Source organism: Miniopterus natalensis, chromosome 18, assembly GCF_054644295.1.
Source record: "Miniopterus natalensis isolate mMinNat1 chromosome 18, mMinNat1.hap1, whole genome shotgun sequence".
NCBI lineage: Eukaryota > Metazoa > Chordata > Mammalia > Chiroptera > Miniopteridae > Miniopterus > Miniopterus natalensis.
In genome coordinates, this window is record NC_142098.1 from 12762867 (window position 1) to 12777102 (window position 14236).

General features: G+C 43.8%; 1 protein-coding gene across 1 annotated transcript in view; it reads right to left on the reverse strand.

The window, feature by feature from the left end:
• TDRD12 (tudor domain containing 12) overlaps window positions 1–11808 on the reverse strand; it is a 63060-nt gene extending 51252 nt beyond the window's left edge. The window contains exons 1-4 of the mRNA XM_087827491.1: window positions 11785–11808; window positions 8517–8675; window positions 5126–5262; window positions 4188–4307 (exon numbers count right to left, since the gene is read on the reverse strand). Coding sequence (XP_087683617.1) covers window positions 4188–4307; window positions 5126–5262; window positions 8517–8675; window positions 11785–11808 — 440 coding nt within the window. The remainder of the gene's footprint in view (window positions 1–4187; window positions 4308–5125; window positions 5263–8516; window positions 8676–11784) is intronic.
• Window positions 11809–14236: the final 2428 nt, after the last annotated feature.

The following is a 14236-nucleotide window of genomic DNA, read 5'->3' on the forward strand; positions in this document are numbered from 1 at the left end:
AACAGTAATCAAGGCTCAACTACTAGAGGAAAGGTGTATATAGCCCACATGGGGGGCATACCTCAAGTACTCAGTTTGAGTGATTGGGGAGGTTGTGCCACTGGACCCTACAGGACATCAACTACATTAGGACACTTTACCAAGCCTGGGAGACATAGCAGCTCTACCTAATACAAAGAAACAAACACAGAGAGGAAGCCAAAGTGAGGAGACAAAAAAACACGTTCCAAATGAAAGAACAAAACAAAGCTCCAGAAAAAGAACTAAGCAAACTGGAGACAAGGAATCTACCAGATGCAGAGTTCAAAACATTGGTTATGAACTTAGTGAGAACCTGAACAGCATCAAAAAGGACCAGTAAGAAATGAAGGATACACTAACTGAAATGAATAATAATTTACAGGGAATCAACAGTAAAGTAGATAAAGCCGAGAATCAAATCAGTGATTTGAAAGATAAGGACGCAAAAAACACCTAAACAGAAGAGCAAAAAGAAAAAATAATCCAAAAAAATGAGAATAGTGTAAGGAGCCTCAGGGACAACTTCAAGCATCCCAACATTTGCATCATGGGGATGCCAGAAGAAGAGATAAAGAAATTGAAAACCTATTTGAAAAAACAATGACAGAGCCCGGCCGGGCGTGGCTCAGAGGTTGAGCATTAACCTAGGATCCAGGAGATTGAGGTTCGATTCCCAGTCAGGGCACATGCCCGAGTTGCGGGCTCCATCCGCAATGACTCTCTCATCATTGGTGTTTCTATCTCTCTCTTCCTCTGCTGCCCTCTCTCTGAAATCAATAAAGATATATTTTAAAAAAAGAAATGACAGAAAACATCTCTAACCTGGTGAAGGAAATAGACATACAAGTCTAAGAAGCACAGAGAGTCCCAAACAAGATGAACCCAAAGAGGCCCACACCAAGACACATTGTAATTAAAATGCAAAAGGTTAAAGACAAAGAAAGAATCTTAAAAGCAGCAAGAGAAAAGCAATTAGTTACCTACAAGGGAGCTCCCATAAGACTGTCAGCTGACTTCTCAACAGAAACTTTGCAGCCCAGATGGATTGGCAAGAAATAATCAAACTGATCAAAAGCACGGACCTACAACCAAGATTACTCTACCCAGCAAAGCTATCATTTAGAATCGAATGAAACACAGAACTTAATAGACAATAAAAAGCTCAGTAAGATCATCACCATCACACCAGTATTGTATGACATGTTAAAGGGTTTTAAGAAAAAGATTAAAAATTTGAAAAATAAAATACCAATAAATACATGTCTATCAACAATTGAATCTAAAAAACAAAAATGAACAAACAGAACAGAAACAAATTTATAGATATAGAGACCATTTTTGATGTTTGCCAGATGGGAGGGGACTTGGGGGGATGGGTGAAAAAGGTGAAGTGATTAAGAAGTACGAATTGGTTGTTACAGAATAGTAAGTTATATAATGTCTAATCACTGGAGTGTGTACCTGAAACTAATATAATAATGCATGTCAACTGTAACTGAAAATAAAAAATGACTTTTAAAAAAGAAAATTGCAGGAAAAGCTATAGGCAGAGGAAGATCAAGAGAAGCCAATATTTGGAAGCAAGGGACAAATATAAAATAAGGTTAGAGTGAAATGTTTTGTTTCTCCACTGGTTTTATTTACCAGAGATGCCACGACCATCCTCCAAGGGTTGTTTTAAAGATCAAATGAGGTCATGTACATAAGCGCAGAGTCCAGTGCCTGGACTAAAATACTAGTTATTCTTAATTTTACTAGAAAGATATTAAACATATTACTTCAAAATAATTACAAAGGGTTTCTAAAAGAAGGCAAAAAAGTAAAGGACAGTGGTTCTAGGTGTGCTCTCCCTCCCAGGAGCATGCCCATGCCATTCCCTTCCTACTCTTCTTCCCACACAGGGATGCATCTCCTAAACTCTAAGGGACCCCACAAGGCTTGCAACCAGGGAGCAGTGGGCAGCAGCATCTTGTCCCAGGCTAACCCCCTGACCCTATCCCCAAGGCTCCCTTTCTAAAATAAAAATTAAAACAAAAAATAATTTTTTTAAATAGTAGTTCTACAACCTGGCAAAATTACCTAATAAGCTTTAAAAAAATTTAAAAATTAAAAAAAAAACATACACAAAAAAAAACCTGGCTAGTAGAATCCTAATAAGAAAAAGGCCCAAGAGAAAAATCAATCTAGACAATGAACTGGCAAATCAGTCTCTCTCACATATGAATCAATCAATCAGTGCGTGTGTCTGCATGTCTGTCTCTCTCACACACACTACACACAGAATAACTATATCACAGATACCCAACTTTACAAGTCAGGAAAATACAAATGAAAACAAAATACCATTTTCACCCAGCAATCAAGCAAAACTGAAAAAACCTAATGATATTCAATGCTATGTGGGGAAAGCAGTACTTTCTATACCTCGATTATAGAACTATAAATTGCTAGTCCTTTTGAAGGGAAGTTTGATAAAAGCTATAAAAACTATAATATGCATATTGAGATACATTCTAGATAAAGGGCACATGTCAAAGAAGGTGATCAAAACCCAGTAAGATCACTTACTTAAAGCCCTTCACCTACACTGAGGGTATCCTAGGCTGGGTATGTCCAAGGTTGGGAACGTCCCCAAGGAGCCCTGCTCGGAAAGGGACAATGCAGAGGGGCAGCCCGGTCGGGCGTGGCTCAGCGATTGAGCATTGACCTAGGATCCAGGTGATCAGGGTTCGATTCACAGTCAGGGCACATGCCCGGGTTGTGGGCTTGATCAATGACTCTCTCATCGATGTTTCTATCTCTCCCTCTCCCTCTCCTTTCCTCTCTCTGAAATCAATAAAGATATATATATATTTTTAAATGCAGACGGGGAAGCAGCCTGCCTCTGAGGGAGTCCCTGGCGTGGACAGGCGGGCACCCAAGTCACCCCAAGAGGGTAAGCAGCTGGCTGATCTGAAAGAGGGACAGGGGAGGAGGCAGGAGATGCTGAGCAGCCTGGAAGAGTGCAATGGCCTCAGCAGAGACAAGCTGGCTTGGTATCTTCTTAGGGCATGTTTGAGGTCAGCCTTAAGAGTGATGCATTCACCATCTCAAAAGAACTGTAGTTGATGGGATTTGGAGGAATGGGGATGGGAGGGTCTCCTGAGATTCCACAAAAGCATCCACAAGAGGGGCAGCTTCCAAGTTCAGATAACACAATGCAGCATCACCAGGATGGGCAAGTAGAGCAAGTTGAATCAGAATTGTGCTATTTCTGTAGCTTTTCTTCCCACAATGCCCCAGTCCTAGAAGGAGAGGGGAAGAGTCCCAGGTGGAAGGATGGAGCTGCCCCTAGGACTTCAGGTAGTGCTCATTCAAGACAGCAAAGACCACAGCCACAACTCCAACACAGTACTGCCCAATGCAGGCACTTGTCCTGCACAAGCCCTGGCTAAATGGGACCAAATACTAGGGGGGAAAAACAAAGATGGGGCGCGCGCGCATGCACGCGTGTGTACACACACGCATACCTCTCTAAATCTATGTGTTTTATATGGACGTATCTATATTCTGATGGAAATGTACAGTGCAAAATGGTTTTGGAAACAATCCAGTTGGCTATCAAAAGAGGAATGTATGGCTATCAAAACAGCAAGTATGCCATTACGTTCACCCATGAAAAAGACTGAAAGCAGGAGTATAAAGAGCTTCAACATACATTAAAGTTAAATTTGCAAATAAGACAGTATGTTTGAATTTTCATTAAAAGTTCCATGTATATGAATGTGTAAAAGCACTGAAAAAGGTCTGGAATTTCAGAGCCTAAACAGGTCACAGAGGCCTCCAAGGAAGGGGAAGTGGGGCTGGAAAAGAATGCAATGGATTTTTTTTTTAATGCTCCATGATCCTACATATTGTTACTCTTTATAGTTTAAAAAAAAGCCAAAAAGCACAGAGTTCAGGCCCTACTCTAAACCCTCCCAACTGCAGCCTCTGTAGATGGGGCTGCCCAGGAAATTCTGCTCACGATCAGGTTTGACACACACCGACTCAGAAAACATCTCCTGAAGGAAAAAGAGACCTGTGAGATCACTCAGCATATCTCAAGAGGAATTAATTTCATATATACATCATATATGCAGTTAAGACCTGTACTAATGAGTCAGCATGTCAGAAGCTGTACTTACACAATTTTAGCACTGTCTTCACAGAAGTCAATGTGCAATGTAACAGGTTTTGTGCAGTATAGTCTGAATTTTTTCGCTCTGTAGGGAAGCTGCATAAAAGTTTCTACTGCAACTCGGATGCTTTAACAGTGAAACAGAAACAGTTCCATTATAAAGAAAATTATATATGTAGCATCTCTTTAAAGTATACCAATATAATTAATACACAACATAAAAACAAAACACAAAAAGCAATTCTTTCTGTTTCTAATATAGCCACCAACAGCAAGAAATACTTGGAGACATTTGCCCAAGGTGGCAAAAATTGGTTCTTGGATGGGGGGAATCTCACTCATTTTATGTATAAAGCACAGATATACATATAGTATATACACAGATACTCAGTATAACTTTTATGTTAAAATTTCATGGCACGGGCCCAGCTGGTGTTGCTCAGTGGTTGAGCACTGATGAACCAACAGGTCACCAGATCAATTCCTGGTCAGGGCACAGGCCCGGGTTGCAGGCTCGATTCCCAGTAGGGGGCCTGTGGTGGGGGAAGCAACTGATTGATGTTTCTAGCTCTCTATCCCTTTCCCTCCCCCTTTCTAAAATCAATAAAAACATATATTTTAAAAAAGCCACGTGGTCCTGGAATCAGTGAGGGTTAATTCTGGCCAGAAGCACCTAGGAGATGCAGAGCACCTGTCCTTTCTAGGAAGGAAGGTGGGAGGAGGGCTAGAGCTGCCTGCTGAGTCTTCATTCTAACTACTTGCTCCTACACTTACTGTCATGGAGAACTGGAACCTGAAGTCTTCAAGAAGGCTTCCCTTCTTGAAGCTAAAAAAAACCCTCCAGCTTACAACCTCTTCCCCCTTACTTTGAAAACTGACACTCTCCTTTAAAACTGACATTTGTCTCCTTAAAGATCATAAGGCAAAAAAAATATTCATACGTACTTTTTCGATTTCACTGGAATGTACCTGGCAAAATCCACAAGGAAACATTCTGCCAGGTAATGGTCTGCTGAACACACAATTGACTTAATAACAGCCCTGCACCAGCACCTGAGTTCCTGACAAAAAACCACACAAACCTACAAAATGAAAAGAAAACTTCAGAGTTAACATCTCTAGCCATATAATGGGAGAACTGAAAGGTACTCTCAAAATCATCTCAGCCTCCATCTCACCTTTCAAAGGAGGCAAGAGGTTCAAGGAGGCTGGACCTGCCCAAGCTAAACACTGCTTGTCAGTGAAAGAACTTCAGTAAATAAGAACACAGGACACCTGAATTCTATTTCATTCTTTTTCTTACTGCAATCCTTTTGACTACTTAACTAAAGACAACTTAAAGAAAAGCTTCTTAAATCCAAGTTTACAAATGATTGCCAATTATGCACCAAACCAATATGAAACCTCAACCCAGGTCATCTTCCCTACTCTCCTCCCGTGGCTTTTACTACCTTGACACTTGTTTACTGACACAACTGTACGTCAGGCTCCATGATGTGGATTTTTGTGTTTTGTTTACTGCCATATTCTCAGCACCTAGAACAGTGTTTGGCCTGTACTAAGTCTTTAAAAACTACCTGCTGAGTGACTGAATAAGTAACTGCCTGCAGCCCTGGCCAGGTGGCAGTTGGTTGGAGGGCTGTCCCATACACCAAAAGATGCAGGTTCTATCCCCATTCATGGTGTATAAGGGAGGAAATGGACTGATGTTTCCCTCACATCATTGTTTCTCTCTCTCTCTCTCCCCCCACCCCCATGACTAAAAATCAATTTTAAAAATAATGTAAGGTAAGGATTAAAAAAATAGTAATATAGCCCTAGCCGGTTTGGCTCAGTGGTTAGAGCATCGGGCCGCGGACTGAAGGGTCCCAGGTTTGATTCTGGCCAAGGGCATGTACCTCGGTTCCAGGATCCAGGCACTGGCCCCAGTGGGGTTGCATGCGGGAAGCAATCAGTGAATGTGTCCCTCTTACATCGAAGTCTCTTCTCTCTCTCTCTACCTTCCACTCTCTCTGAAAAGCAACGGAAAAAATATCCTCACTCCTTGGGTGAAAATTATAAAAAAATAATAATTAAAAAAATTTTTTTAAATGCCTGCAGCCTCATTTTAGGAAAACTACCCTGCTGAATTGAGAGGCCTCAGCATCCTGACTGTCCCACAGGACTGCTAAGCCACAGGCGACTCAACGGCAATCCACAGACAGGCAAATCAAATGTATGTTGACCACAGGCTTATAAAGTGGTCCAGTAGGGAAAGCTATGCCCAACAAGGAAGAAGTGGGCCAACGGAGAATCCTGCCCTTGGGAACTGAAGTCAGAAAATATAGTGCAGCAACTCTGCAAGGAATAGGTTCTTGATTCCTCACATAATTCAAAACTCAAATAATTCAAGACATATTCTGCCAAAGGATGGAGATTATTTCTTTTTCATTCTTAAGTCAAAGTAACTTGTAGGAATGGTACGAATAGTTAATAATTCACACAGCCAGTTAACTTTGAAACGTTGGTACACTAGCATTTCCAATAGCCAAAAATGGGATTAGTTAAGCATCAAGAACCATGATTATAACTGATGAATGTATTAAAAGCCATGAGTTCAATAAAGTACTTAAAAAATAAAAAGGAGCCTGGCAGGTGTGCTCACTGGTTAGAGCATCTGCCCAAGCACCAAAGGGTCTCAGGTTCATTTCCCGGTCAAGGGCACGTACTTGGGATTTGGGTTCGATTCCCAGTCAGGAATCCTTCAGGAGGAAACCAATCGATGTGTCTCCCTCATATTAATATCTGTTTCTTCCTCCCTCCTCCACCCCCCCTCTATTCCACTCTCTCTAAAAAGCAATGGAGCCCAGCCAGCATGGCTCAGCCGTTGAGCACTGACCTATAATCCAGGAGATTGGGGTTCAATTCCCAGTCAGGGCACATGCCCAGGTTGCAGGCTCGATTCCCAGCGGGGGGGCGTGCAGGAGGCAGCCGATCAATGATCTCTCATCATGATGTTTCTCTCTCTCTTCCTCTCTCTGAAGTCAATAAAGATTTAAAAAAAAAAAAAGCAATGGAAAAAATATCCTTGGATGAGGATTAAAAAAAAATTTTTTTAAATAAACAGAAGGAAAAAAAACACCCTGTGGACACCAATGTAGACAACTATGCTGAAAATTGGTAAGAGAAAGAATCAAGCAATTTTTCTAGCTTTCCAGGATAAACTGTATTATGTCAGAGTAGCCAAACAATCCTAATAGATGAGGGAAATTCTTTGCAGAAGAACTCCAGCTCATGAACACAGAAGGAATGTGAAAACAATCAGTTTGTAACCAGAAAGCACTGATTTTGGGCAGTGGTGGTCACTGGATGATACAACCATGCCAGGAAAAGCTGATCGCACCACCCACAGGGAAGGCTTGGCTGTCACCACTTAAATCCACTGGTCAATCTTAGCATCACCGAAAGTGGTATTATCACCCAATTCAATTCAAAATGAAGCTCACAATACCAATCATTCTTGGGGGCTGAGGGGGGAAGGACCCTAAATCTAATCAAAGCTTTTACATTTAATTATCAGACCACAGAAAATACAGGGGACAGAGGGAAAGTTCACCACCACCACCACCACCACCACCACCACCAGAAAGCAATCAGGCTATCTATAATGTGGAGTGTTATTTTTTTTAATGTAGAGTATTTTAAAAGGACAATTGATCTGGTTTCATTTCTTAAACAAGACCATGGTATGGGGAAAAATTAATGTTATTAAGGATAATTTCTGAGAGGAAAAGGAATTAAAATTACTTCTAATTTTTCTCATAGTTTATCAATCTTTTCCTATCTTGCTATTAGAAAAATTCAAACTTTCCTGAGAAATAACTGATCTGTAGACAGAATCAGACAATAGAACTGGGAGTTGAGGCTGAAAGAAAGGAAAGAGGTGCAATAATTTCGGGTAAGGAAAATAAAGGGGCACCAATTGGCCAAAGTCATGAGCAAATCACAAGGGAGCCATCAGGCCTATACTAACAACCCCATGCCCTCTTTGCTGAGGTGTGGACACCTGTGATGGATCTAGAATAACAACCCCTCTGGTCCCCAGCCCCAGAAGGAAGACACCAATGTCTGAATTTACATGACACTCCGTCTCCTGTTGCCCCACGTGAACCTTATACAACAACTGCCACGTTCCATGGTTGGTCTAAATCTTGTGCAACCAGAAGAACTTAACACAAGGCAATGATTACAAGCAACTAGAATACTCCAAAAGCTTTTATCATCTTAGCTGCAAAAATATTCTACATTTTGAGTAGTATTTCAAGACATGGTGCTGAAAGCACATTTAGATACATACCTGCCCTTCTTCCAACATTAAAGGTTTTATTTCTATGTCCTGACGCATGCTATTATAGAAGTCATTCATGGCTCTGTTTAGTTTTTGATAGTCAACTTCATGATCTAAAAAGGGACTACATCCTTTTATAATAACCCAGAAACAACTTGGATCTTCAACCTATAAAAATTTTTAAAGACAAACAGAACAATGCATGATTTTAAAGTAGAACCTTAAAATAATAAACCTTAGAATCACAACAACTGTTTCTAATTTAAGTGATCTAACAAATTCTTAATAAGCACCCGTCTTAAATGGTCAGACCAAAGATAAAAGAACTTCAGTATGTATGTATATCAAATCATCATGTTGTACACCTTAAAATTACACAATGCTATATGTTAGTTTCCTTTCAATAAAGCTGGAAAAAAAGATAAAAGACACAAAGACAGAATCCTAAAACATGTCACTAATATGCAATTCTTAATTATGTGTTGTAATTCAAAAAGCAGAAATCAATGTTCTTGAGTTCCAGTATTTTTTAAATATCCATAATAAAATACAAAAGCAAGGTTCTAAACAATGTTTTTAGTATCCTGTATCTTTCATAAGAGAGGAAATATATATTCTGCTCATATTAAAAGAAATGATGGCAGATAAACCAATCATATACAAATTATCTCCTACAGGGGAAGCCAGGAATGGGATAAAAAGTGCAGGGATGAAAGTCAACTTCTCTGAATGTATCTTGTTGTCTTAGAAACTAAGATTTTCATTTTAAAAGTACAAATATAAAATGAAAAGCAGGACCTCAACCCAGGGTAACCTTTCCTCCCTGTAGCATATTGCTGGTAATACGATTTAGAACCAGTAACCTTTAATATCGCTGGTCCTGTGATTTGGACCCTCCTCCAACCTTTCCTCCCCTGGCATGCTGCTAGTCTTGCAGGTTAGATCCCCTTAAAGGGGGCAGGAACAAGGGGGCTGGAGAAATAGCCCTTAAGCATTAAGCCCCCAGGACAATGAGGTTCTCACCCATATCAAACACATCTAGGCCTCAGTTGTTTCAGATCCAGGCCCAGAACAGCAGCAAAACCAGGCAAGCGATGTCATGTCTGGCCTCAGGAGCAGCTGCACTGACTAATGAACTCCTGCCCTGGCGGCAACCAATCAGGAGAGAACATGACCCTGAAAGGACACACCTGGAAAGCTGATGAACATTCTATTGGTATCTTCCTGAGATCTCCAGATAAATACCCTCAAGATGGAGGAATGAGCACTGCTCTCTATGGAGCACACCATGCCTTTTCCCAACCCCTTCTCCCAGGCACGTTTTCCTTGCCTCTCTTTCTCCTAAGCTCCAAGGGCCCTTCTTTTGTCTCTGTAACTTGTTCCCTGTGCCCACTTCTTGTACAGCTCACTTCTTCTACCTCTGTGACTTTCTAAATAAATTTCCTTATAGTTTGAGTCTTGGCTCTGAATTCTTTCTTAACCAGAATTCAAGTACTGAGGTTGCTGAACCAAGGTCTGGTCTGACTTCACTGGTCTAACACCTGGCGTCTCTGTTCCTACATTCAGTAATATGTGTGTAAAGTGTAATTTATTACATTAACTGAATTCATGTAACCTTCAATTCATGTTCAATTAGCTTTAGTACGTGATCGTTCCATAATTAACTTCAGATATTTTCGTCAAACTTATACTTTCCAACATCAACTGTAAAAATTAAAATGTTAATCTTAAAACATTATGAAAATTCCAAACTAAAAAACAGTGGGGCCCACTTATAGTCACGCTCTTATGAGAGGTCCTTGGGACAGCTACCGCTTCAATCTCAACATGGCCGCCTGGGCGAAACAGCAAACTGGCAAGCAGCTCTAGCAGGAAAACTGCTCTCGAAATGTTATTTATTTCATTGACAATACTGAAGACAGCAAAAGTTTTTTGCCACATTAGTGAGGTCACAGCCTGAAGCTTTAAGAATTTCACCCATCGCCTGACCAGCATGGCTCAGCGGTTGATCATCAAACCTATGATCCATGAGATCAAGGCTCGATTCCCAGTCAGGGCACATGCCCGGGTTGCAGGCTCGATTCCCAGCTGGGAAAGTTTGCTTAGTGTGAGCAAGGTAAGAGCAGGAAGTGGGGGCAGACCAAAGCTGAGGGGGTTAGATAAAAGGGTTCCTGAATCCAATTAAAAGAGAGGGGTTCCCAAGCTCAAGGCAGTGAAAGTCTAGCTCCTCCTGCCAGAGTTCTGCCCTGATGGACTGGCACATACCAGGATCTGTACCCCTGGAAGAGCCCTATCTTTCTGAGGAAAAATTGGCCAGTCTACTTGGGACTGATGGTAGACAGGAGTTTGCAAGATGGATCTGAAATCGCTAGAAGTCTCAGACAATTCCTCTGTTAAGAGTCAGCTACTTCAAACGTTTGTGAATCTCAATTCATAAAAATAACGCGACATAAAATCGGAACGGAAAGTTTGGTTTTTCAACAATCACATCATTTGCTATGGCCCTCTCATCTGCTCACTGAAATATTTTTTAAACAATTTATTTATATTTCCTTTGTCCCAGTAACCAAAACCCAACCCTTCGCTATGGTTTGTAAACGCCTTCCTCCAAGTAACGTGGTGAACACAGCACGCCTTCTCAAATCTCATGCCTGACCAAGGAACACTCACCTGAATCAAAAAATGAGAAACTGCAGCTGTCCGCCCCACCCAGCGGGCCTCACACGGGGAGAGGCCCCCGCCACGACCCGCGAGGGCAGGGAGTGGCCGCCAGAGTCTCAAGGCTGGAGGAGGCAGGAGTCCCCACGAATGGAGACCAAACGCTGGTGAGAGGTTGGGGGGAAGGGAGGTACAGGTCACCTCGCCCATGTCCAACTGGGGTAATGACCGCCTGGAGAGGTCCCATGTCGAGGAGAACAGGTCAGGGTCCCCGTATCCACCGACCTGGGGCGCGCAGGAGCCCTCGACGAGCGCGGACCCGGGCGGGGTGCGTGGGAGAACAGTCCGTCCCCCCGCCTAAGGTTCTGGGGTTAGTAAATACAGGCCACCCAGTTAAATCTGAATTTCGGCGAAACAAAAACTTTTTATGTTATGTCCCAAGTAGTGCATAGGACACCGCTGCGCTAAAATGTCGGCTGTTCTGCTTAAATTAGAGAGTCCGGGATCTTATCCGGCCCCCATACCCGCGGCCAAAGACCGGCGTCCCCAGCCAGGCGGGCCTGCACCAGGAGGGCTGGGGTGCGTCGACGGGCCGGCCCCGGGCTTCGCGCTCGCTCACCTTCAGCACCAGGACCTCGAGCATCTTCCCTGCTCCTTGCTGTCCGCCCGCGGGCTCGCCCCCGGACATAGGCACCGTCACAGCCGCGCCCCTTTCCGGGTCTCGCGTCGCTGGTCACTCGGAGTAAACTTTGGGGACGAAAGAGGAGTCTCGCGTAGCCCTGGCCTCTGCCCCCCGCCGTGGAGGCCACGCCTCTTCCCCAGTTCGGCCCCCCTCCCAGTCTTCGCCCCCGCAGCCCCCGCCCGCCACCCACCACAGGCGACACGCTCCTTCCTCCAACTTGGACGCCGCCGCCGCCGGCGCGCTTGGGGCTCCCGCACCAAGCCCCTGGCGCCGGACTCCCGCCGGCTCCCGCCTCGAGGCTTCCAGAAGCCACGTGGTGCGTCAACGGCACGCACAACGGTCGGTGCCCAGCGCATGCGCCGGGGGCGGGACGGGGCGCGGCGTGGCGGGACGCAGGGGGAGGAGCTTCGACGCAGAAGCGCCGAGCGGGCGGGGTCAGGTGTCACGTGGTTCAAGGAGTCTTGGGAGCCCCAGGGGTCACGGTCTCATCCGGAGGGGCAGCCAGGCCGCCTGCGGACCGACTTAGTTCCTGGTGGACATCCAGGGGGCCCTACCCGCCGACTCCCAGTTCGCTATCCTTCACTGCCTGTCCTGGGGATGAAGGAGCCTCCCGACTAGTCACTGATGCCTGGTCCTCCAGGTCCTCCAGTCAACATCCCCCCACCCCTCCCTCCCTCCTTCTGGAAAGGCACTCCGTCCAGATTTTGGATTTTCGTCCCACTTGGTCCTCAACCGGTAGGGTACCCCAAGTCTTGGTCAGGGGCATTCTTGTCACCACCACGGATCACAAACTACAGCCTCGTGAGCCGGGTTCTTCCCCGGACGTGTATTCTTTGCTATTATTAAGGCAGCACAGAGTTCTCCAGACTTTGAACACGGAAGCCTGTTTTCTCACCTAAAAACTGGGACTCAGAGAGTCGGTCTCAAATTAGATGAGGTCACACTATATGAAACAGGACACCCAAGAAGCACTCAGGGGGGGTTAGCTGTTAGTACGACCTCAGTAACAAGCCAACAAACAAGAAAAAAAGTGCAAGAATGTTTCTTAAATGTCAAAGGAACCACGGCTAAAAAGGATGGTGGGCCTAAGTCATTTTGCAGATGAATTATTTAATATTTCAATTGTGGAAAAAAACAATTTCTTAAGCCCTCGTGCTGGAACCAGCAAGAAGGCAACAGATTGCACGCCAGTTGTGGGGTTATATGTTTGGGAAACAGAATGCTCACATAAGCATGCAATTTGAAAAGTAAGCTTGAGTTCACAAGGTCAAGCAAGCATCACCTTTGTGCAGTTTGGGGCCGGAGAGTTGGAAAGGAGAGGGGAATGCTGACTTCTACTCAGGAAGAGAGCAGCTGCAAAGTGAAGTTCACCTGAGGCTGAATTAGGCTAACCAGGCCTGGCTCCAGTCACCTGGCAGGGCAACTCACCTGAAAGCCGCAGACCTTGTCAGCAAGAAATGGTTAACCACCAGATCTGATTTAAATGAGCGGTTCCAGAGACAGTTCCCAAGCGCCAAAGACATGCAGAAAACATCTTTTCCCAGCTCTTAATGTGGGGTCAACGTGTTTTTTCTTTCGACTAGAACGCATGCTACAATATGATACTCCCCAAACTTTTCCACAACATGGATCACAGAAACTGGAGATATATATACATCACGCTGGGATGAAGAGTAAAGACTGTTGAAATGGGGGCTCACTACCCTGGAGCTCCAGCCACCTCGTCATCCCGTAAGTCTGAAGGGGGTCAGTATCTGTTCCTGTAACCAGTCCCCCAGCCCCAACAAGTAGTGGGAAGCATTTTAAAGAAGTCACTCTGAAATAAGTCATGGGGAGGTAATGTACAGCATTGTGACTATAGTTAATACTATATTCCATATTTGAAAGTTGCTAAGAAAGTAGATCTTCAAAGTTCTCATGACAAAAAAAAATTGTAACCATGTATGGCGATGGATGTTAATTGGATTTTTGTGGTGACTGTTTTGAAATATATACAAATATTGCCCTGGCTGTTTTTGCTCAGTGGTTAGAGTGTCAGCCCACATACCAGTGGGTAGCGGGTTTGATTCCCAATCAAGGGCATGTACCTGGGTTGCAGGTTCGATCCCCAGCCCAAGTTGGGGTGGGTTCAGGAGGCTAACAATTGCTGTGTTTCTTTCACATAGACGTTTCTCTCTCTCTCTCCCCCTCCCCTTCCACTCTCTCTAAAAATCAGTGGAAAAAATATCCTCGGATGATTAACAACTATATATATGTATATATATACACACAAATATTGAGTCATTATGTTGTACACCTGAAATTAATGTTATATGTCAATTATACCTCAATAAAAAAAACTCCACAGCATAAAAAAATTAAAAGATTATCAATGCAGCCCAGCTGGAGT